The 24041-nt window shown below is 37.0% G+C and overlaps 2 protein-coding genes and 1 non-coding gene across 5 annotated transcripts; 1 reads left to right on the top strand and 2 right to left on the bottom strand.

Moving 5' to 3' along the window:
• The first annotated feature begins 338 nt into the window (after positions 1-338).
• On the top strand, positions 339-4389 carry LOC127811565 (glucosamine 6-phosphate N-acetyltransferase-like). 2 transcript variants are annotated; one of them, XM_052351545.1, is made up of 2 exons: positions 339-557; positions 3677-4389. In XM_052351545.1, the coding sequence occupies exon 2, from the start codon at positions 3764-3766 to the stop codon at positions 4235-4237; it is 474 nt and encodes a 157-aa protein (XP_052207505.1). In that variant the 5' UTR covers positions 339-557; positions 3677-3763; the 3' UTR covers positions 4238-4389. The 2 variants fall into 2 exon arrangements, with proteins under 2 accessions (XP_052207505.1, XP_052207504.1); XM_052351544.1 differs by having other exon boundaries at positions 344-557; positions 3732-4385.
• Positions 4390-5116: 727 nt separating this feature from the next.
• Positions 5117-5188, bottom strand: TRNAH-GUG (transfer RNA histidin (anticodon GUG)). Its single transcript has one exon. It is a non-coding gene; the product is annotated as a tRNA-His (tRNA).
• A 712-nt stretch (positions 5189-5900) lies between these two features.
• LOC127811567 (uncharacterized) lies at positions 5901-23619 on the bottom strand. 2 transcript variants are annotated; one of them, XR_008025731.1, is made up of 5 exons: positions 23297-23619; positions 9079-9243; positions 8769-8872; positions 7588-7639; positions 5901-6416 (listed from the first exon to the last, which is right to left on the bottom strand). XR_008025731.1 is itself a non-coding variant. In XM_052351547.1 (4 exons), exons 1-3 carry the CDS (start codon positions 23586-23588, stop codon positions 7590-7592), a joined length of 507 nt encoding a protein of 168 aa, XP_052207507.1. In that variant the 5' UTR covers positions 23589-23618; the 3' UTR covers positions 5901-6416; positions 7588-7589. The 2 variants fall into 2 exon arrangements, 1 of the variants encoding a protein (XP_052207507.1); XM_052351547.1 differs by lacking the exon at positions 8769-8872 and having other exon boundaries at positions 23297-23618.
• Between the last annotated feature and the right edge of the window lie 422 nt (positions 23620-24041).

The raw sequence follows: 24041 nt of genomic DNA on the forward strand, positions 1-24041 counted from the left end.
TTTTTTGAACTATGAACCAATAAAAATACCTCAAACCCATTTCTAAGATTTTGTTATAGGTATAAATTAGGATTTAATAGCTCTTTTTACTTAAAATTATTTTTAAATATAAATATTGGTCTCTTAGATTAATTATTATAACGACATTAATAATCACAATTTTAATTTCATATTAGATCATTTTTCTAAATTATAATATTAGATTTGACAAGTCCAACCATTTTTACACTGTTTGCTACCCCTTTCTCATTGTTATAGGCATTAAAAATATTTTTTTTTGTATAAATTAATAATTAGCCAAACCACGTGAGGTTCCACAACAATTTACCCTTAATGGCAATTTATCCTTAATATTACATCAGCACCGCCAGCCGCCAGGCCCGTAGATGTCCTCTTTGAATTGCTTCTCTTATCCGAAAAGCTCAATCTCGCATAGAAATGGCAATGCAATGCAGAAACTTAAATCTCACATTGAAACCCCAAAGCAACACTGATTGAACGCTTCACACGCAGGCTTCTGGAGAGAAAAATCTCGAATCCACTCACTCATCGAATAGGTAAAGTGCATCTTGTGTCGTAACTGTTTTTTCTTAATTTTGAATAGCTTGAACTTCGATATTTGATACTTGATTGCCGATCCGTAGTTTGGATTGAGAAAAGACAGTGTATAGATCTCTAAATTCTAGGTCCAGTAGATTGTTGAGTTTTGAAATTTGTCGCATGTTGCGAGATCCTCTCAGAGAAATGAGAAAAATACAATTTATGCTCAATTGCTTTACAAGTTTTGCAAAACGAAATATTGCTCAAGGATTGAGTTTGCAGTATTATATAAATTGCGGTTAATCTGCAATATCTTGTTGACTAGTGTTTTGTTTGATAACTCTATCAATTATGTTAATGCTAAAAACTGATTAGAGCTTGTAGCTATTATTGGGGTCCTAGAGGTAACGTGCGGATCCTGTCAAGGATGAAGATCTCTCTGATCATGGTTATTGTAGAATGGCAATGTTTAACCATGAAGAGATGGAAACATACTTAAAAGAAAAAAAAAATTGAATAATAGGGCGTCAAGATCTTCTAAGAGGTTGTGTAACTATACGATAGGATGACTAGAAAAGAAGAGGGAATTGCTTCTGGCTTTCAATTTTTACTATTGCCATTCTTGTGTGTGGATGACGTTTTCATTTCTTTTTCCCTCTTGGGGTGGGGTGCGGGGAAGCAGCAGTTGAGGTTATATGGTAATTAATATGGAGATCCTACCTATGCCATAGTTAGAAAAGAAGATAGATTTTATGTTAGAGTCAATGGACTGGCTCTGAATCATGGGCTTATCAACAAGGAGGAAGATTAAAAAACACAACAGGTCTAGCAAAAAAGTAATGTTCTGATAAGAGACAATCTCACTAGCGAGGAGCTAGAGATCAAGCCCTGGAAATGCAAGGAAGATGATTGAGAACTAAGTGAACAGATACTGTGCGGAAGATGGGAAACAAGTACTAAAGTAGATAAGAAAATGAGGGAAAAGAAATTTATGTTCTTGCTTGCCTCACTACAACATAATACATCTCTTCTATATATTGCCTGTTATAGAAACTACCCTTGCAACTATTTAACAAGAATGAACAACTGACGCTAACTTCCTTTAAACTTCCAATGACTTCCTAACTAAATTGGAACAGCTCAGCGAACTGAAAATTAACTACTTTGGGCTCTATTCCTCTTCTTCTCTATCTCTGTTGTGCTTTGCTTCAGCAATTCTGCCTCAGCTCAATCTCCAGCTAGTTCTTGCTAATTCTTTTCTTTACCTGCTCTATTGGCTACTCCAGATCTATCATGCTCTTGTGTAGCCTTTTCCCTTGGCACAACATCAATTCCGTAGCATTCTCCTCAGCATCTCTACTGCTGGCAGCAACACCTTTACAAGCAGCTCCCTTATTCCTCTTCAAAGTCTTTTCTAGTATCATATCATGTTCAGATAGGAAAGAAAAAAAGAAAAGAAAAAGAAGCTACCTTTTTGTTTCAATTTCATTCTAGTCGATGTGTTTCTGAAGCTAAAATGTAATGTTTTATCTACAAATCTCAAATAATCGACCCCCATCATCTATTTAGTCATAATCAAGCTTTATGGCTATATTAGAAAATAAGAATTTGATTGTTTGTCTTGCTGATGCAATTTACTACAATGCCATAACTATAATAATGGTTATGTGGAAGTTGCAAGTAGAAACTTTGTGGGGGCGGGGGGGATTACGTAGTGTTGGTGCTACTCCTTTGTGACTTATCTTTGATGTATGCTTATTTGGTAAGATAATTTTTCAATGAAAATCTCTTGTTAATTATATTGTTACTGGTAGCATCTTTTTCCCTTCTCAAATTAAATTGCACACTTGGCCTGCTCTCTATGCTAGAATCAGTATTAGAGGAAGTCTAACAGGGGCTTCTTAAGACTGGGAAAATGATGTTGCATCAATTGACATATCATATGTGGTGCTATAGAGATATTAACTCTTATAATATGAAAGGACTGTAGCAGAGCATATTAAGTTAATCTATTAAAAAATTCCAAGATGTTGATATTTTTCGCAATTTTAAGTACCTTAGCATGCATATGGACTTACATTCAGGTTGATAATTAATATTCTTCTTTTAATTGCTTGGATGGTGGGGGTGGGAGTTGTTGTCAAGACCTCGGTCCTGACAAGGAAATTTCTCCCCTTGAGAGGGAAATTAGGGTTAGGAAGAAGGGGAAAAGGGGGGAACAGAATGAGAGGGAGAGACGAATAGGGAGTTGCAAAAGAGAGAAATGGGAGAGAGAACAGAGCATTAATTTTGATTATGAAATTCGTTACCTCCATTATTGAATAGGGAGCTCTTATACACCCTCTTTTCTGCCAATCCTTGGAGGTTACCATCTTAACAATCTGATGGTTGCATTCTCCAACAGACTAACAGCTTACTACACCCTCCTAACTGCCTACTCACTGCTTATCTGCCTACCGTTACAATCTACAACATTTACCCCCCTACTGTTACAACCATACGAAACAAAATACAATTTTACCTTGGGTTCCACGTAGGGTCCTGACAATTGGGGGGGGGGGGGGGGGAAGAAGAAGAAGAAACTGAAAAGAAAAAGTATCCATTGAAGTGGTTTTTGCTTGAGGGTTTAGGGTAATGGTACACCAAAGATTGTCTTTGAATTTTATAGTTCAATCTGCAAGGTGTTATGTATTGCAAACTATCTGCGGCAAATATTATTGTATATGTGCTTCACCCAAATATGATGTTTACTTAATCTTAGTTTAGTAAATTGTTAAGAGGTTATTGTTATAAATTTAAAAATATGAAAGAGGATTCCTTTAGCTGATAGCAAATGGCCGCGTGATTTCTTGTTGTTGAGCTAAAAATAATTTGTTGTTATTTGTAATGGTAAATCTTGATAAAATATTAATAGGCCTCTGGTCTAAAGTCATAAAAGTTTGTGACAATGTCAAGGTCTTGTTTGGTTGCTCATGTTGCTGCTATTTGGGTTAGTTCAGAATGGACATATCGGGGAAGTAGAAGAATTAGGACAATTTTTTACTTCAAAATTGTGTAATGGAATTGGAGCTTTTTTTGTATTATCATGTATCCTCTGTGATGTAGTAGGGATGATCAAGACCGTTTGTTCTTTCAGTTTTTGTTCTTCTCTATTGGTCTGGATGTTGATCTGAATTTTCTAAGCAAATCAGGAAAAGAGCTATAAGAGGTTTGGTGGAAAAGGATGCAGAACAACAACTCCTCTCTTGAAGAAGAGGCATTTAAGGTTCGGAAGTTAGAGATTTCAGACAAAGACAAAGGCTTTATCCAACTGTTGCAGCAACTAACTTCATGCGATTCTGTCTCTGACAAAGAATTCGAAGAGCGATTCCAAGAGCTCAGTTCATATGGCGACAACCATCTGGTTTGTGTAATTGAAGATACTCGTTCAGGGAAGATTGTTGCGAGCGGAAGCGTGTTCATCGAAAAGAAGTTCATAAGGAATTGTGGGAAAGTTGGGCATATTGAAGATATGGTGGTCGACTCTAGTGTCCGGGGAATGCAACTAGGAAAGAAAATTGTTGGTTTCCTGACGGATCACGCTCGATCAATGGGTTGCTACAAAGTCATCCTTGACTGTAGCACCGAGAATCGAGCATTTTATGAGAAATGCGGTTTCAAGCAAAAGGAAATTCAGATGGTGAGGTATTTCATTTGAAGGAATGTAAGTCGTTTTTGTATCAACGGGGCATTTTGTGTACAAAGTTTAATTTGGATGCTTCATCGGGTTTATTAGATAAAATTTTGATTAGGAATAGAGTTTGACCCTGTTAATAAAATTAAAATGTCCTTAGAAGACATCAAGAAAATATTTACCAAATAACTAACGTGGTCTAAAAGTATGATAGCTTATTTGAAACTTTTTAAATTGTAGTGGCTAATTGGATTAAAAATAAAAGTGTAATAGTTTATTTAATATTTTTTAAAATATAATAATTAAATTGACTCAAAATTAAAGTACAAACTTGATATTTTATTATTAGACTGAAACTATAATTTTGTTATAAATCTTGATGATAAAAGATAATTATACAAGATTTTTACAAAAAATAATGATATAATTTATTAATATTCTCACATTGAAAAGAAAATAATTCATTATCCATGTTATTTTAATAATATTTTTAGATAAAAATATTATAACTTGAACTGTGGGCTTGGAAAGAGTGTTGTCTTTAAGTTGGGATAGACAGCCCACCCGTATTAGAAAGAATGGGCAGAAGATACTTTTATTTAAAAGTTTAGGGTTCATTTAATTGAAGAAAATGTTTTTTTTCCTTTTATTTGTGTACACAGTAATAGTCTTTTTAAACAAAATCAATCCATTGGAAGCTGTTGATTGATTTTGTTTAAAAATCTTGCGGCTCCATATTAATTAATTAATTATACCAATGCTATTTGATTGAACTGGGGACAGGAATTTACATTCTTTTAAGTAAATATTGGAGAAAAATGCCATTAAAATTGTAACATACTAATAAGTAATATTTTCAATAAATTCGAATTTACAAGCCCCCATTGAAAAAAGGGGTAGAAATGTGGCTGCTGGGATTCGAGCCCAGGTCTCCACGGCCACAACGTGGAATTCTTACCACTAAACTACAGCCACAAGATGCTAGATGGTTGTGTACACATTTAATTCATATTATTGTCTTAACATGTTATACATTAAGATCTTATGATCTTATTCGATACGTAAACAAATAAATTAGAAGCGTGATCATACCATGCACTTGTAAACAAAAATATAAAATGTTTTAAATAAAAACTCATTATATGACAATTAACGGTTGTGATTTAATTTTTCTATACTTTAGAATAAAATTTAAACAAAAATTAAAGTTAGCAAAGTGATAGAATTAAATGATTTACCCTTAAAAGATCATGAAATCAAATCTTGGTGATTAAATTTTATTTATATTTTTCAAAAAATATAAAAAAAATATATTTTAAAAATTCACTTTATTAGCATGACTTTGAAATACCAAAACACTCCTCTTTACTCATACAATAGTAAAGATATAGATGAAAATTACTTGAAATTTCAAAATTTTAACCATCCCACTTTGCCATTGGAAAGTGAGAAAATAAATTAACCATCTTTGGAGGAAACGCAGAAAGATGCCCGAGTCGGGCCGACGAGCAGGCAGTGCTTCCATTGACAGAATCTCTAGTAACCAACCAATCTTTGAGTATGTTGGACTGTGAGGAGGCTTCAAGAGAATAAGAAAAATGAAAATCTCTCGTCAATTGAGATGCGGGTTGTGGCCAGCAGCGGCACACAACTCCAGTCGGCAAAAATTACCATCGTTCCAAGAGAATTGACCAAGTAAAAAGCAAGCATGTAATACCTCAGCACGCAACAAGTAAATGCAACATTGAAGTTAGTGGATCTAGAAGACTTGCAATTAGCACCGCAATGATTGTTTGATAGTTGATATACTCTTCGGATGGAGAGCACCTCCCCCTTCACACACAAACAAAACTCAAACAGTGCCCTATCCATCTGGCATAACAATAACAGGGAAAAAGAAAAGGATTGTGTTTAATCCTTCCCCACTAAGCTTGCTTGTGAATTTCAATCAATGATAAGCATCAGTCTCCAGAGTCCTCAGTTCTTCTAAAATGCAAGTTTAGAGTTCTCGGGGTTGGAAGTAATTGAATGCATTTCTGTACTAATTTCAGATGGTTATAATAGAAACCTTCCAAGTTCCAAATTTGGGAACCAACTTCTCTCCATAATAATGTAATTACAGCTGAATGCCACTGCTACAGCCACAAAGTCACTATTTCAGCCTTGAAGAAATTGCTTTCACAAATTTGCAAGGTGATGAAACCTGAAAGTGAAAATAATAACCAATAAATTGGTCAGTGATGATGGGACGATTTAAATTTGTAAAATGAAAGGACTTCACTAATTCAATGGTAGCACTGCATCAACACTGCAAATCTCACATTGAAAAAGGAATATATCAAATTGCCTCCAAACTTAGAGCTGAGGGATTGCATACCACAGGAAGGATAGGTCAAGGTGGGATCAAACCTAACTTGAAACTCTATCCTTCTATAGATCATATGCAAACAGTGCGGAATAAATCAGCAAAATCAACAAGAAAAAATACAACCCCTAAAACCTCTCTCCATTTTTCTTTCTGTTGGAAAGAGCTTACATAACATATAAAGATCACGAAGTGAACTATACAAGGTTCTGACTCAAGTAATGAATCCCTGTGCAACCAATAAACAGAGAAGAAGATGCGTTTGCATTAATTCTTTAAACCACTTTGGCACAATTAAATGGGATATTCTTCCCCTTCACTCCCCTATCACCCAAAAAATTGGGGATAATTACAGAGGCCTGTCAAAGATTTGCCATAATATCCGCATTCTATTTAACTTTGTCACATTACAGAAACCTACTTGAAATGTCTTTGACAAACAGAGACCTATCTGAGGTCTTGATCCACAGTCTTTCTCACCATGGGAACCTTTCTTACAATGACATTTAGGATTTACATGCTATTCTTGCAGATTTTTCTGCCTACTTTTTGGTTTGTAACCTCTTTTCATAAGACAGGTTCTAAAACTCCCACACCTATTTGACTTTTTAGTATCTAAAAACCCTCATACTTGCAACTTTGCTAAATGCTATGCTCTACCCTTGGGGAATGGGTTGAGTATTTTTGCACAATTTTCCCCAAAAAGATGAGGATCTAGACTTTAGATGGGTCTCTGTTAGGCCATAAATAGGATTTGTAAGGTGACAGCACCTACATGGATAGCAGGTTCTGCCTCTATGTAGCACGGGACCCAGAATTAGGTAATACTCTCACAATCTAGTAATTGCAACCTAAAAACCTATGACAAAGAATTAGACTTTGGACAATGGATTAATTGATGGCCCTAAGATTTTAAACCAGATAACAGAATTGTTTGTCTAACTAGCCAACTGAAAAGTAGATATTACTTTAGTAACATGAGGATATGGATATTTAAGAAAGGACATACCCCTAATTCTGGCTCGTAATAATGTTGTCTTGCCTTTCTCCGGCTGCTCTTTCTGAAAAGCACATTTCAAGTCAATAAGTTACCAGCACCAAAGAAGTAATGGGGAAAATTAAGTACCACGAGGAAATAAAGTACAATTTATCTACTAGAAGACAGAGGTATAAAGATGAATGAGGCCCTTAGAAAATAACACTAAGAAAACATCAATCGTTTGACATAGCTGCATGCATGGTTGAAGTTTTAGTTTCTCATTGTTAATATCACAAAATACTGGAAAATATGGTTTCAGTTGAAACTATATAAAATACAATCAACATAATGAATTGTTGAAAAGATACACCTAGTAGTATATGGGATGCATATTGCCCGTCATTTGAACATTGTCAACTGGCATTGGAACATTTTGGTGTATCATTGGGTTGATCACCATAACAATAAATCATTGTTGTCATTGTCATGAGCCTTAATCACACAGCTCTCCAATTATCTCTATTCATGACTAAATTTTCTATAAAGCCATTATTTCCCATGTTATGTCTAAGGTTTATCACCGAGTTCTCTTTGGTCTTCCTCTACCCCTTTTTACTACAAACTTCTTTCATTATTTTCTTTTCAGTGAGTAAGATAACTTCTTTCATTCTATCCACCTGCACCTGGCTATCACCATAAAAAATACACGAAAACAAAAAACTTGATATCACCTTGCATATAGTAATCACAATATGATCACTATCAAGCACATCGCTATAGTAACAGCACATATGGTTTCAGAAAATCTTGTATCTTGCCTACCTGGGCTCTCTCTCGTAGTAACAAGGAAAATGACAAATCCCAGGAGTTTAAGTTAAAATTAATGATGATAACGCATGAGATTTCTGATAAGATCTCAGAAGACTTTCTCAGTGCCACACTGATATGAACCAACAAGTCACTGGAATGAACCAAGTACAAATTGTGCCATTTTCTTACTGACATATTATATTCCAGGTTCTACCAATCCAAATCTAACATGATGCCTAATTTTGATGCTACTTATCATAGCCCAACAATTGAAAAAAAAAAAAAGTATAATCCACCTCAAGCCTTTGGTCTCATGAATGCTAAGTAAAAAATATTTGATTTCTGGGATAATAATAATAGAAAATTAGAAATTTCAGGGCTCTTGGAAGCAAATTATTTACCAGATTGCATTTTTTGCTGAAAGTTGATCTGCATGTGACTTATATATTTCATTTCCAGGACTTTCCATTACCTCCGTTTCTCTTACATTATCTTTTAGCATCAACTGCCAGCAATGAATAAAGGTAGGATCATGCTCAACGTCACAACTCACAACAAAAAATCTAGATCCCCAATTATGGTCTTTGACTACACTGTTTGAGTAAAATCAAGAAGTTGTAACTATATCATTAATCAAAGAGATGAGTGCCACCGTAGCTATAAAAGCAGACTGGCAAAAATAGAACATGTAGACTATATAGAGATAAATACCATGTGCCAAGCCCATAGACAACATGCAATCAATATTATCAAGACGCCGTTGTATGGATTTCAAAACTGTATTTAATGATGAAACTCTTTTTCGAACTCCGGAAATCCTGACAGCATGCTGCATAATGAATGGCAAGGGTGCATCTTCCAACAGTTGGTCAAGCTCTGGCAATGCAGAAAATAATAACAAAAATCAGAATATTAACTCAATTTTTAAAAGAACAGAAAAGGATTAATATGAAAGGGACACAGTAAGTTTATACAAATTCAACTAAATGGAACATGACTAGGAGCGTTTTAGTGCTTGGTTTAACAAAATTAAGGTAAAAGGTAGTATAACAATGTATTGCTCAATGGTGGAAACCTTTTTAGGTGCAATAGTTCCATGCATAGTTGTCAAAGGCAAGCCTAGGCGCAGCTCTGTGCGCCTTATCACCACTGAGGCACGCACCTGATGCAACGGGCAAGGCGCATGCCTATACAAGCATATTAAAATCCTATTTCTTATCCATTTGTTATCTTAGATCTTATTTCTTGTTGATTCGGTTGCATATTCTTGTATATCTGATGCAGTGTAGGAGGAAAAATCAACAAAACAAGTGCAAAAATTGGGCAAAAACAGTGTAAAATCAATTCTAGAACGGAGATCCTAAATTTAGGGTTTAAGAAATCCTCGAAGTTGAAATAGAAGAAAACGACTGCCTACAAAGTCTCTTAAAAGACTACTTATACTAGGTTACTAATCCTCGATTACATAAGAATCCTAGTCCTTGATCACTAGGAATCTGTCTAATGTAAGGAATCTATCTTTTTTTTAATAGTCACATGCTAGTCCCATGACTCCTAATTAAAACTAATAAATAAAAGAAATATTTAAACCTAATAACTTAAATTCTAAGCATAATTAAACAAATAAAAATAAATAAAAACACTAATAACTAAAAAACTGCTCCTGCATCGATCTCCCTGGGTCGAAATGAAACTCGGCTCTGACAAGAAAACTTGGACATATTGATCATAAGTGCTAGGATCAATTTTCTGCAATTCTTCTTCAGATATCCAAGTGCCTATTGGAGGTCTATCCAACCACTTAAAAAGAAATCGATGATAAAGATTGCCTCGTTGAGAGCGAACCTCTTTCATGTCAAGCACTTATTCAATAACTTCTCTTGGTTTCTTCAGCAATTGATTAACCCATTCCTTGGTGGTAGCTTTGTCATTCTCTCCATCAAATCCAAGGAAATCATATAAGTCAGCAACATTAAAAATAGGACAGATTTGAAGATCATCTGGAAGCTATAAGCAGCATTGGAGCTAATCTTTTTCAAAATCTTGCATGGTCCAATTTTTCTAGACTTGAGAGCTTATCGTAAGTCCCTTTGGGAAACCTCTCCTTTCTAAGACGCACCAAAACTTGATCACCTTCAAAGAATTCTTGAACCTCCAACATTGATAAGCATTTTCCTTATAAAGTTCATTGCTATATTTAAGGGCAGCACGTACCTCTTCATGGATTCTCTGAATATGATCAGTAAAAGCTTCTGCATCTTCACTACCACAAACTTGTGGTAATGGCACAAGATCTAAAACACGTTGAGGCTTATGGCCATAAGCAGTTTCAAAGGGAGCTTCTTAGGAGTGCAGTTCACTAAATTGTTATAGGCAAATTCAGTGTGAGGAAGGATTGCATCCCAAGCCTTCATATTATTGCCAACAAGGCATCTCAACAAACTACCAAGACATCTTCAATTTTCCCATCCGTTTGTGGGTGACAAGTGCTTGAATATTGCAATTGAGTTCCCAACCTCCTCCACAAAGAACACCAAAAGTGCCCCATAAATTTCACGTCTTTGTCTAACACAATAGTAGTGGGAATCCCATGTAGATTTGAAAAACAATTCAGCCACATGCAATGAATCAATAGTTCTTGAATAAGGAATAAAGTGGGTCATTTTGGAAAATTGATTGACTACAATAAGGATAGAATCATGCTGTTAGGGGTGAACCTATTCGACCTCCAATTAACCAAATTTATGAGCGTAGAAATAAACCCAAGACTAGATAGGGTTATTTCTATTCCTATTTTGATTAGAATAGGATTATTTGTATTCTAATTTTAGTCCGTTTCTTATTACTATTAGAATTCTTTGTTTTCCTGTCGGATTAGGAGACTGCAGTAAGTTGCTATTTGTCTCCTAGTAGGAGTCTTTTAGGGTTTGATTATAAATATTCTCTTGTAGTTGATTAGAAGGCAATAAAAATAATTTTACAGCATACTTAGTGTGCAAGAGATCAAATGGTTCTCTCTAATGAGCCCTAGTTTCAACATAGGCCGGCAGGGACAGAAGTCTCTGAAGGGATTAGCTTTTGATTTAGCTAATTGCTCGTGGACTTGATCTGTTAATACATGCCCTCCAGCAGTTTTAGGCAACCCAAGAACAAAGTCCATGCTAAGATGAACCCAATGGGAAGTAGCAAATGTTAAGAGCATACACAAACCAATATTTTGGGATTGGCTTTTTGCAAGTTGACAAACTTTGTATCACTTCACCAATCTCTCAACATCCCTATTTATTTTTGGCCAATAGTAACGTTCACTCACCATTGCCAAAGTTTTACCTCACCCAAAATGTCCTCCCAAACCACCTCCATGAAGTTCCCAAATGATTTGTTCACATAAAGAACCTGCTGGAATGCATAACTGGCTACCTTGAAATAAGTATCCATCATGCACAACAAAAGGATTGGATGACTCCACGGTTGGCCCTTGCAAATTTCTCATCACTTGGCTGAAATAAGAATCTTCCTGGTATTGATTTTTCAGCTCCTCGAAGAAAATGACTTGAACATGCAAAGTAGCCAACAAGAAACCATGCCTGCTAAGTGCATCAACCATTCTATAGGACTTCCCAGACTTATGCTTCAAAGTAAAAGAGAATTGTTGTAGAAAGCACTCCACCTTGCACGTTTTGGGTTCAGTTTCTTTTGGGAATTCAAATATCAAACCGCCCCATGATTTGAATACACCACAAAATCTCGATATAACAAATAAAGTTGCCAATGATGAAGAGCACAAAGAATAGAACTCCATAAGTTGAATATCGATGCTTTGCATCGGTTAACTTCTCATTAAAGAAAGCAACAAGTTGTCATAGCCTAAGGGTAGGATAGTCCAAAATTTTGGCGAGCTATTAGTGTAGTGCCTAGGCAGTTATAGCTAGCTTTCCCTGGTGTACATTCCAAAGGATACAACAGCTAACGGACTATATATATACATGTCTTGAGCAGCCCAAAAAGTTATGTAATGAGAATATTCTAAAAACTTATCTCCTTTTTGTTACCCCCCCCCCCCCCCCCCCCCTCTCTCTCTCTCTCTCTCATAGACAAAATTCTCCCTTGCCAACTCTAAGGAGATGGCAATTGGTATCAAAGCCAGCGGTCTTGGCAGTCGAACAGAGGCGGGTCAACTGACAAGCATGCCGGTGGCAATGCAAACGGACGATCGTTCGCAAGAAACGGACCACCAGGCGTTCGCGACTATAGTAGACATTCTGAGGTGATTAGTGTTCTACCTAGGCAATTATAGCTAGCTTCCCCAGGTGTACATTCCAGAGGATGCTGTCACAACCCTAGGGGTAAGAAGGGGATTTGTCAATAAATAACAATTGTATCAGTTAGTTGGTTAGCTGGTAGTGTGTAAGGGGGTAGACAGTTGGTAGTTGGTTTGTTAAATAGTTAGGGAGTTGAATAATTAGAACAGCCTAACCTCTTCTATTATACCTATTAAGAAGGAGGCTATATATGTAGCCAAAGGGTGATGGAGAAAGGCATGGAATAACAAGAGTCACTCTCTTGTCTCTTGTCTCTTGTCTCTCTCTCTCTCTCTCTCTCTCTCTCTCTCTCTCTCTCTCTCTCTCTCTCTCTCAGTCTCTCTCTTTCTCTCTTCCTCATTCTATCTATTTCTTCCTAAAAATCAATTCTTCTTTTTGGAATTCAATTTGAATTCTTTCAATTGTCCAACCCACAATCTAAGGGCTTGACAAGTGGTATCAGAGCCAACATTCATTAGTTGTAATTCCTGTAATTGGTAGAAGTAATTTCGACGACTCTCGGTTAAATCAATAGAGCAGAGATTTTGGGTGATTCCAACGAATACAAGAACTTCGACGAGTTCAATTGGTTACGGAATGATAGGCGAGTGCAAGCATCCAAACGGAATCGAGGATGATTCAAGAATTCAGGTGAATTTTGACCAGTGGTTGGTGATTAGGTAAGAAGTGGATGCAGGCTTGAGGCGAAGTTGAACTGTTGAGATGGAGAACCGATTCTAGGAGAAAATCGATAACCTCAACCACAAGATGGATGAACTTTAGATTCTGATTTCAAAGAGATTTCAGGTCCGAATACCAGTGGACTGTTTTTCAAAATCCACTCCAAAATCAATTCTAACAGAAGCTATAGTCCTACCGGTTAATTCCGATTTGCAGCAAGAAGTTGATAAATCAACTGAAGCGAATCAGGCAATTCTGGATGCCAAGGAAGGAATGGCATATGCCGAAGAAAGCAACGTGACACCATTGGAGGAGGTAATTGTTGAAGACGAATCGGTGATGTACATCAGCAATTAGGAAGCCAAAGATGTTGCAAAGTTAGGAACAGAAACGATCATCGCAACTTTAGATTTTGAAGATCTTAAATCTATTTATCTTAAAGGAATAGCACTGGAAGATATTGATTCATTAGGAAAAGTAACTGTAACACCAAAGAAGGAGAAACGAGTTGAAGAAGAATCGTCGGTGAATGAAAGCAAGCAGGAAATAGCTCAAAAGGAACAGAAGACACAATTGAAGCAAGATGAATGGAAGAAACGTGATGAGTCTAGAAAGATTGTGGAAGAGTTTTTTGTTGTTTTGTGTGTTCCAATTCCAATTGGTGAGTTGCAGTATCAAATTAGATCTTGGCTGGCAGCAAAGTTTGAGTTCCTTCCCATTAATGTAAAGGCTATCATTGGCAATATATTGGTAGTTGACCCGATCTTAGCAATGGTTAAGGAACATATTGGAATGTACAACGTGGATATGGAGATTGTTGATGTTAAAACCGAGACTATGATCTCTCAAGAATCTCACCAAATTCAAACCAACATTGAATACTGAAAGTAGAAATGTAAAACAGAATGTAAAAAGGAGAAATCAAACCAGATTGCAGCACACGCAAATTACCCTGGTTCATGCCATTTACATGGCACTACATCCAGCAATCCAAGAAGCAAACAATCCGCTAGAAACAAGTCTGAAACCAGTACAAGAATTCCCCTTCTTCCCTCTTCCTTTACTCTCGGATACAATACTCAACCGAAGCTAACAAGAACTTGAAACACACAGCTCTTTCTCACGCCTCTCACTGTACCCGAACCCAAGGAATAAAAGATATGAAAAATGATTGATCTATAAACCGGCCTCCACACCCTTCTATATATAGACTAAGGGAGGCGGAAATATATAAGGGAGATAACTAACTTTACAAAAGTCAAAACTACCCTTACTAAAGCAATTAGATACACTTAAGTCCTATTAACTAACTGCTGCCACATCATCTTTAATTCTTTCCTGGTTTCTTCAATAAATCCAGCTTTTACTTTAGGCAAAACAGTAACAGTTGAGGTCTACATTTTACATTTACAGGACAAGCAAAAGAATAAGAACTTAGAAAGAAGGAAAGCGCTGATAAGGAGAAGGAAAGAAAGAAAAAGAAAAGAAAAATAAATCAGATAAGGCTGGAATTGGATGAGGAACAAGGTTAGTAGCTGCAAGTTCTTGGGGACAAGAACTCTCTTGAGGAAGGGAGAATTGTCACGGACCAAGGGGTAAGAAGGGGATTTGTCAATAAATAACAACTGTGTTAGTTAGTTGGTTAACTGGTAGTGTGTAGGGGGGTAGACAGTTGGTAGTTGGTTTGTTAAACAGTTAGGGAGTTGATTAACTAGAATAACCTAACCTCTTATGTTATACCTATTAAGAGGGAGGTTATATATGTAGCCAAAGGGTGATGGAGAAAGGCATGGAATAACAGAAGTTACTCTCTTGTCTCTCGTCTATCTTTCTCTCTCTCTCTCAATCTCTCTCTTTCTCCCTTCCTCATTCTATATGTTTCTTCCTAAAAATCAATTATTCTTTCTAGAATTCAATTTGATTTCCTTCAATTGTCCAACCCACAATCTGAGGGCTTGACAGATATAACAACTAACGAACTATATATATACAAGTACTGAACAGCCCAAAAAGTTATGCAATGAGAATATTCTGAAAACTTCTCTCTCTCTCTCTCTCATAACCAGAATTCTCCCTTGCCAGCTCTAAGGAGCTGACACAAGTCTATGGAGTTATATGCTTTGTGCTCTTCTTCATTGACAACATTATTTGTTATATCGAGATTTTGTGGTGTATTCAGATCATGTGGTGCTTTGATATTTGAATTCCCAAAAGAAACTAAACCCAAAACATGCAAGGTGGAGTGCTTTCTACAACAATTCTTGGCTGAGAACAACTCTTATTCCCACATGTGATGCATCACACTCCACCAAAAAGAGTTTTTCAAAATGTGGTTGTATTAGAACAGGTGCCTTAGTCGTGATTGTCATGATATGTTTGAAAGCCTCTTTTGCCTTCTTAGTCCATGTAAATGTTTCCCCTTTCAAGCATTATGTGATAGGACTCATGACAGCACTAAAGTTGCAAATAAGCCTCCAGTAAAAGAAGCCAAACCATAAAAACTACAAACATCTCCAATGGACTGAGGTGTAGGCCACTTAGTTATGGATTTAATTTTGTTGAGAGCTTGCTTCAAACCTTCAGCTGAAACAATAAAATCCAAGAACACCACATGGTCGCACAAAAAAAAAAAGCACTTTTTTTAAGTTAACATGGAGCTTCTCGCGTTTAGGAACCTCCATGACCTTTCTAACATGATGTAGGTTCTCACACTCATTGCAACTATAGATTATTAATACATCATCAAAATAAACAATGATGAAAGAACCTAGGAAAGGTCTCAATACCTCAATCACCATGTGCATGAAAGTGCTTGGGGCATTAGAAAGGCCAAAAGGCATTACTAGCCATTCAAATAAGCCATTTAGAGTTTTAAAAGTTGTCTTCCCTTCGTCCCCACTCCTAAGCATAATTTGATGATAACCACTTCTCAAGTCAATCATAGAGAGCACCATTGACCCAACAAGTTGATCCAACATTTCATCTAGCCTAGAAATTGGAAATTTGTACTTATCTGTGATTTTATTAATTGTTCAGCATCCACACACATTCTCCATGACCCATCCTTCTTTGGAACAAGTAATGGAGGCACGACACAAGAACTTTAACTTTCTCAAAGCAACCCTCTAGTAATTAGGTCTTCCACTTGTTGGCACATTTCAGCCCTATGCTTTGGTGGCATGCAATATGTGGCTTGATTAGGTAAAGCAGCCCATGGAATTAGATCAATGGCATGTTGTATGTTGTATGTCCCTCAATGGTGGTAACCCTTTATGCAAGTCCCCGCTTACAATATCTACAAACTCATTGAGCCATGTCTTCACTTGTGGTGGATATGAAACTTCTTATATCCTTTCATTTTGTACAATTCTACCAACCAACACATGAAGAACTCCTAACTCCTTAATTACCTTCTCAAAGTAGTTAGGCTTGAGAAAATAACTCACCCTCTCCCCTTTGGTAGCTTCCATAGGTTCATCCTTTATAGGACTGCAATGTAAGTTTCTGATTACCCATCCGTAAAGTGTAAGTGTTCGGCTTGGTGTGATGTTCCATATCACGATCAAATAGATAGGGGTAACCCAATAAACTATGACAAGCATCCATTGGTAAGATATCACACCATAACTCCTTGTAAACATCCCCCATGTTAAATTGAACCAAACATCTTGAAGTGACCGGTATCTAATTATCCTTCTGAATTCATGAGATTTTGTAGGATTGGGAATGCTTTTCCATGGCAAGTTTTAACTTTTCCATTACTTCCTTTGATACAAAATTCTCCATACTACCATTATCAAAAATAACATCAAAAACCTTTCCTCCACAAGTTACCTTGGTGCGAAATATCATGTGCCTTCTCCAATCTTCTAGTTCCACCACCTTAGGAGTAGATAAAACCCGTTGAACAATTAGAGTTTCACCTTGTACAGGTAACAAGTCAATTTCCTCCTCCTCATCTTCAACATACTCATCGTAAATAGGTTCACCAATGTCTTCTTCATGCTCAACATCTGCTTCTAGTAAATTAAATTGACATTGAGGACAATAATAAGAAGCATGGCCCACCCATCTCATGACAATTGAAACATCAAAGAGCATATCATGTAGGGTTGCTACCAGCACCTTCTGAAGCTCCAAAGCACATGATTTCCTTCCCTTTTCATTGCGACTTGAACCCCCAACAACTCTAGAGGTTGTTCTTCCAAAACTATTGCTTGCTTGGTCCTTTCTTGAAGCCGTTTGGGCACTTTTCCAGCCTTGGACGGAAGCGGGAACCTTGGGACTTGACACAACAGTCCCTCGGGTCATTAAAGGATGCCTAGCACCATAATGAGCTACCCTTTTTTTAGCCATTACAACATATTGTCGAGCATCTTCATTGTCAAACAGGCAAACAACTCAAATCTCATGTCTTAGAGATTGGTTCAAACCGACCAAATTTCATGAGGTCATCTGCTCATTGGATTTATTTAACCCAACACAAATTGATAGATTATTGAACCCGGTTGTATACTCCTCCATTGTCATCCCCTTTTGCTTCAAGGAACAAAATCTCTCATATAACTCCATTGCATAATCAGCCAACAAAAATTGCTTCTGCATCTTAGCCTTCATATGCTCCTAAGTCTGAATTTTTGGCTTCCCTTGCCGAGTGCAATGCTCTGAACTCTCCTCCACCATTGAAGGGCAGTACCTTTCAATTTCAGCTTCACAAAAAGAGCATTCCTATCTTCAACTGTTGTGCATCAGGATTGGCTGTGTATACGTGTGTGCATGGTAATGCGGGTTCATCATATCAATCAAGGATGCTGCAGAGATGCTATATTATCTTTCCTACTCTAGATTAAGAACTTTCCTAAGTGTAAACTTACTTAATAGTGTAAATATGTATCTCTCTCATATATGGTAGTTCTTGTAGATGGTAAGTTTGTATAGTTTATAGTTTCTATTTTATGTCTCTCCTTTCCTTTATAAGAGGATCACAACCGTGTGCATTGGAAATAAGTAAGAAAGATCATTATTCTTTTTCTCTACATCGACCATAGGCTTCCACTCAAAGTAATTCCTAAACTTGATTCCCAATCTAAATAATCCTCAGCATGCATCCTTCCATAAAAATCAGAAACTTCTAATTTAATTCCACCACCTGACAAATCAAGTGCATGTGCCAGCCGCTCTTCCAGTCTGCCTTGTGCCACAAAAAATCCGAGGTTCCAGCATCATGAAATGGGTTCTCATCTTCTCCATCATCAAGTTCTCCCTCCGAACCACCTTCCGGCAGGTCAAAAGGGTTGTGATCACCTTCCAGAATCTCGATACAGGTTCCCACATGTTCCTGTCACTGTAAAGCATGCACAGGCTTGCGACAAATCGTCAATCATACGCCACATCGCAGCCAACTCTGTTTCTTGGCCTTGATTGCCTCTTTCATGTTCTCTAGCACATCTAACCATGGCTCAAAATGGAAAGCCCTAACACAACTATAGGATCGTTTAGCTCTAATACCAATTTGATGCAGTTTGGGAGGAAGGATCAACAAAACTAAGTGCAAAAATTGGGCAAAAACAATGTAAGACCAATTCAGAAACGGAGATCTTAAAATTCAGGTTTAAGAAATCCTCAAAGTTGAAATAGAATAAAATGGTTTCCTACAAAGTCTCTTAAAAGACTATTTATACTAGGTTAATAATCCTTGATCACATAGGAATCCTAGTCCTTGATCACAAGGAATCCATCTAATCTAAGGAATCTATCTTTTTTTTAATAGTCACATGACTACTTATTAAAACTAATAAATTAAAAAGTATTTAAACCTAATAACTTAAATACTAAGCATAGTTAAACGAATAAAATAAAATAAAAACATTAATAACTAAAAAACTGACTCCTGCATCAATATCGGTGAGAGGCGAACCTAGCGATGTAAGTCGGAGGTCTACCGATACAGGATCTCCTACTTGCCGTTGGGATCTTTTGGCAGTGATGTTCACTCGTAGTAAAAGTATTTGCATATGTGTTCTATTTCATTTTTCTTTCTCTTTTAATTTCCTTTGAAATTTATAAGAAACTAATTTTTTACTATAATTATTTTTCACTGTGTGTTTTACTCTAATTTTTTTTTCTTTCTTCGAATTTCTTGCTAAGAAACAAATGTTTTCATTGTGTGCTCTATTTTTTTTTTCTCTCTTCTAATTTCTTTTGCAATTTAAAAGAAAGTAATTGTTTTTTGTAATTGTTTTTGCCATGTGTTTTGTTATATATTATCATGACCCAAGAGCATAGTAGTAATTAAATAATAGATGAGTTTCCTTTTAGTTGTATGGTAGTTGTAGTGGTTTGTACCTAAAGGACAACTACCTTCAACTGTATTGATTTGAATATTTGGCAGCTCTATTGACGCCAAACCTTAGCTACCAGATCAGTATATAAGGTTGTTTCCATCTAATTCAAGACATACAAGAATATTATTGAATGAAATCTAATTTCAATCTCTCAATTTCCCTCTCTTTCTCTCGATTCTCCCTTATCTCTCTCACTATTTTAGTTCTTCCCTAATTCGCTCCCATTTCTTCTGATTATCTTCCCCAATTCCTTCCAATTATCTCTGAAACCCTTAGTTGAACCCTAAGTTCATGACAATTGGTATCAAAGCGAGACGATTCTCGGCGTCGAATTCTACAATTGTTGCACTAAGAATTCAAGCAAATTCAGTTTCATTGATTGCAAGGGAGGAATTCTCGGCTATTTGACCTTGAGGCAATCGATTATCCAATAGATTTAGCGGAATTCCGGCAAATGGAGGTTTATGTGATAATCAAAGTTGCTGTAGGTTCTGAGACGATAAATCCTAATTGCAATTGAAGGTAATTCTCAGCTGAGAGTCAGGCGATCCAGGCAACTCTTAAAGGCCGATCAAAGTCGTTGTAATTGTGCGACTTCTTTCGCTCTCAATTAGGTTTGACTTCGAAGTGGAATAGTGCCAACGATTCTTGGTGAATTGCAGGCGAAGCAAATTCCATAATCTGATCTGACTTGAGACATTGAAGGTGATGCAAATTCCGATCCGACTTCTGATTGATACCCAAGCGTATTGGAACAACGAGTCAATGCAACTAATTTCAACAAGCAAGGCGATTCTGGTGTTCTAGACGAGTACACGTTGGTTGATAAGCGAAGCAGATCCAAGTGAGCTAGGCAAATTTTTGGCATTCTGCGTTCGAATTTTGCAAGCCAAACAAGAGGCATTTCAAAGAATTGACCTTGTAACCCTAGGCGATTACTATTCGACCTTTAGCAGAACTAACCAGAGCAAGGTCCTTAGCTGGCGATCTCATCAACGACCTCTTCACAATGGCTAACAGCACTAGGATGAAGCAAATGGAGTCGCAATTACAGCAAGTCACAGTTGCGGTGGTGGGCATACAAGTCCGGATGGGAACTTTGGAGGCATCAGTGGAATCTAGTGGAAAAAAGGATAAAAGGAGCGATGGAAAGATGGCGCGAGGAGAGTCGCAATCAACACCATCTGTTGTGCAATCAAACGCACGAACAAATGCAGCAATTCATGATGATATTCACCAACCAAAATCTGGCAAGGCTCTCTCTTGAGTTCCCTCCTAGAGAGAGGTCAAAGCTAATCCTTCCCAGGCATGGAACGGCCCACTGATCCGAGGGATCGTTTGAATTTTATGTGGATCCACCATTGGTAGGAGAAAATACTTTGGAGTAGAGGTAGGGAGCTCCGACTATCCCTAATCAACCTAGTTTCCCCATGCCAAAACTAGAGATTCCATTATTTGATGGCCATAACCCAAGATGGTGGTTGAGGCGATGTGAATGAATGTTTAGCATGTATAATGTGCCCGAACAGCAAAAGGTCACTTTGGTCGCTTCCTACCTCAACGATGCTGCTTGGTTTCAAGGGTGGAGTCAGGGAAAGGAAGGTTGTTAGTGGGCAGAATTCGTGGAGAACCTAGTGCAAGTGTTTTGGAGATCAGAATATGATGGACGTTGTGGAATAATTCAACAAACTAGGGTAGGAGGGGACGATACAGTCGTATCAGCTGAAGTTTGAGGATCTTAAATCGCTCATGTTGATCTTTAATCCCACAACAGGGTACTTCGCCTCAAGCTTCATCAATGGCTTGAGCGAATACCTACCGTCAAGATGTGTCAGCCGCAGTCCGTCAAAAATGTTACAGAAAGTGCGCGATTACTGAAAATGACCGCGGAAGCCCTTATGAAGAAACACCAGCCCCTAACCAAAATTCATCCTACAAATAGTTCACAGCTGGAAGGAAATCCAAATCATAGGGTTTATACTAACCCTAATTTAGCCAAGTCTCTTTTGATGAAACAAAGGAGATAGGCTGGGACTCTGCTACTAGTGTGGAGAACAGTTTAGCCCAAGTCACAGGTACAGGAAATAGTTACTATATATGGAAGGATTGGAGGATGGAAAAGAAGGAGAAGAAGAACAAGTCGGGATTGGGTGAAGAAACGGGACCAATTGCAGCAAGTTCTTGGGGACAAGAACTCTCTCTGGGGGGTGGGGAACTGTCATGACCAAAGGACATAGTAATTAGATAATAGATGAATTTCCTTTTAGTTGTATTGATGAATTTCCTTTTAGTTGTATGGTAGTTGTAGTGGTTTGTACTTAAAGGAAAAGTGCCTTCAACTATACTAATTTGAATATTTGGCAGCCCTATTGGCGCCAAACCTTAGCTACCAAATTAGTATATAAGGCTGATCCCGTCTAATTCAAGACATACAAGAATATTATTGAATAGAATCTGATTTCAATCTCTCTCAATTTCCCTCTCTTTCTCTCGGTTCTCCCTAATCTCTCTCACTATTTTTGTTCTTCCCTAATTCCCTCCCATTTCTTCTTATCTATCTTCCCCAATTCCTTCCATTTATCTCTTAACCCCTCGGTTGAACCATAGGTTCATGACAAATATTTTATTCTTTCTTCTAATTGCAAAAGAAATTAGAAGAAACTAATTGTTTTTCTATAATTATTTTTTACAGTGTGTTCTGCTCTAATTTTTTCTTTCATCTAATCTCTATTGCAGTTAGGAGAAACTAATTGGTTTTCTGCAATAAAATATTTGCTATTATAGGGTTGGTCATTTGTCATTTATGATTTTATGAGTTTGCATCTACCTCCTTATAGGTACATATTGAAAACAATAGTGTATAAGTATTTTGTAAGCGTTTTGAATAAATGTGTGCCTCATGTGCCTTAGGCTCGCACTTTGCCTTGTGCCTTACGCCTAGGCCCCAAGCACTAATTTGCACCTCAAAGCACCTTGCACATTTGACAACTATGGTTCCATGCCAATTAAATCAAAGGGGAGTAATATTTTCATAGCATTCTTTCTATATATATACAAATTCTATAAATAAATCATTTTGAGGGGAAGAGATCAAAAGTGTTAAACCAATTATCATCCTACAAGACTAGCAGAAGTGTTTAAAATTATTCTTGTGTTGTATTTTAGCTTTTGTAACTTAGAGTGAGAGAAACCTTATAAGATGTACTGCTACTACCGTGGACAATATGGAAATTCAGTTGTAAGTCTTAAGCTTACATTTTCAACAGCTGCTCACAAGAGCTGAGGAAGAATGACAAACAATTACGAGTTTTACCATAAAGCACTCTGTATGGGCGTGTTGAATTGAGAATTAATTTGATTGCCTTTGTTTCCCTCTTATTCATAATTCTTCCTTGGAGAGTAAAATGAAATGGAATCGAGTTCTAAATCAAGCAGATCACTCCAGTGCTCAAACCGATTTTCTGCAATCTCGACCCCGACATAACCACAGAACATTTGCAGCCTTCCACAACATCCAAAAAATATTCTTCTTCTATGGAACCACGCTCTTAAAACTTCTAGTCGCTAAAAGGACTCAATTAGCCAGAGCATAGAGAAACGAACCTCGGTTGAGACGGTTAAGAGCGAAGCAGAGCTGGTCCTGGCTTCGGATCGTATCTTCAGCTCTGGAATCGAAATCCCTAATCACGGAAGAGAGCATAGTCGAGAGGCCCTTGGCCACCTCAGAAGAAGACTCGTGATCTCTCACGGAATTGTCGTCTTTGGTACTGTCTAGGTTATCGGGGGCTTCATTCGCTGTGGTGGTGCTGGCGTCGGACTCCGCCGGGACAGTGGCATCGACGCTGGATTCCTCGACGGCGCGGTGGTCTTGATGTTCCGGGATTCCGCCCGACATCAATGTTCGCAGTAGTTTCACGAGAACAAGAAATATACGTATTTAATTATTTAAACCTCAAAAGAGAATAAGATGTTAATATTCGTAGAGTTTTCTAAGAATTGTCATCAAATATTTCATATACACAAGATAACTAGATTTGTTACTTATTGATTTTATACCCTAATTACGTGTATACTATCTGATGAACAAATGCCATCAATGAGAAGTGTTTAAATTATTTTGTGATCACTTAGATGCTATATTGGTGTTGGTGTCTTTAAGTTTTGTGTTATAATTTTAAAATTTTATTATTTCTTCATTTAGATTTTGACTAAATCGATTTTCAGATTATTATATATATATATTCGGGTTTAAAAGATAAATAGATCAATAATAATTATATTATGAAAGAGTATTGAAGATCATTTATTGTGCTTAATCTTGTCCAGTTTGTTTAATCTTAGATTAACA

The sequence above is a fragment of the Diospyros lotus genome, chromosome 10 (genome assembly GCF_014633365.1).
Source record: "Diospyros lotus cultivar Yz01 chromosome 10, ASM1463336v1, whole genome shotgun sequence".
NCBI classification, from domain to species: domain Eukaryota; kingdom Viridiplantae; phylum Streptophyta; class Magnoliopsida; order Ericales; family Ebenaceae; genus Diospyros; species Diospyros lotus.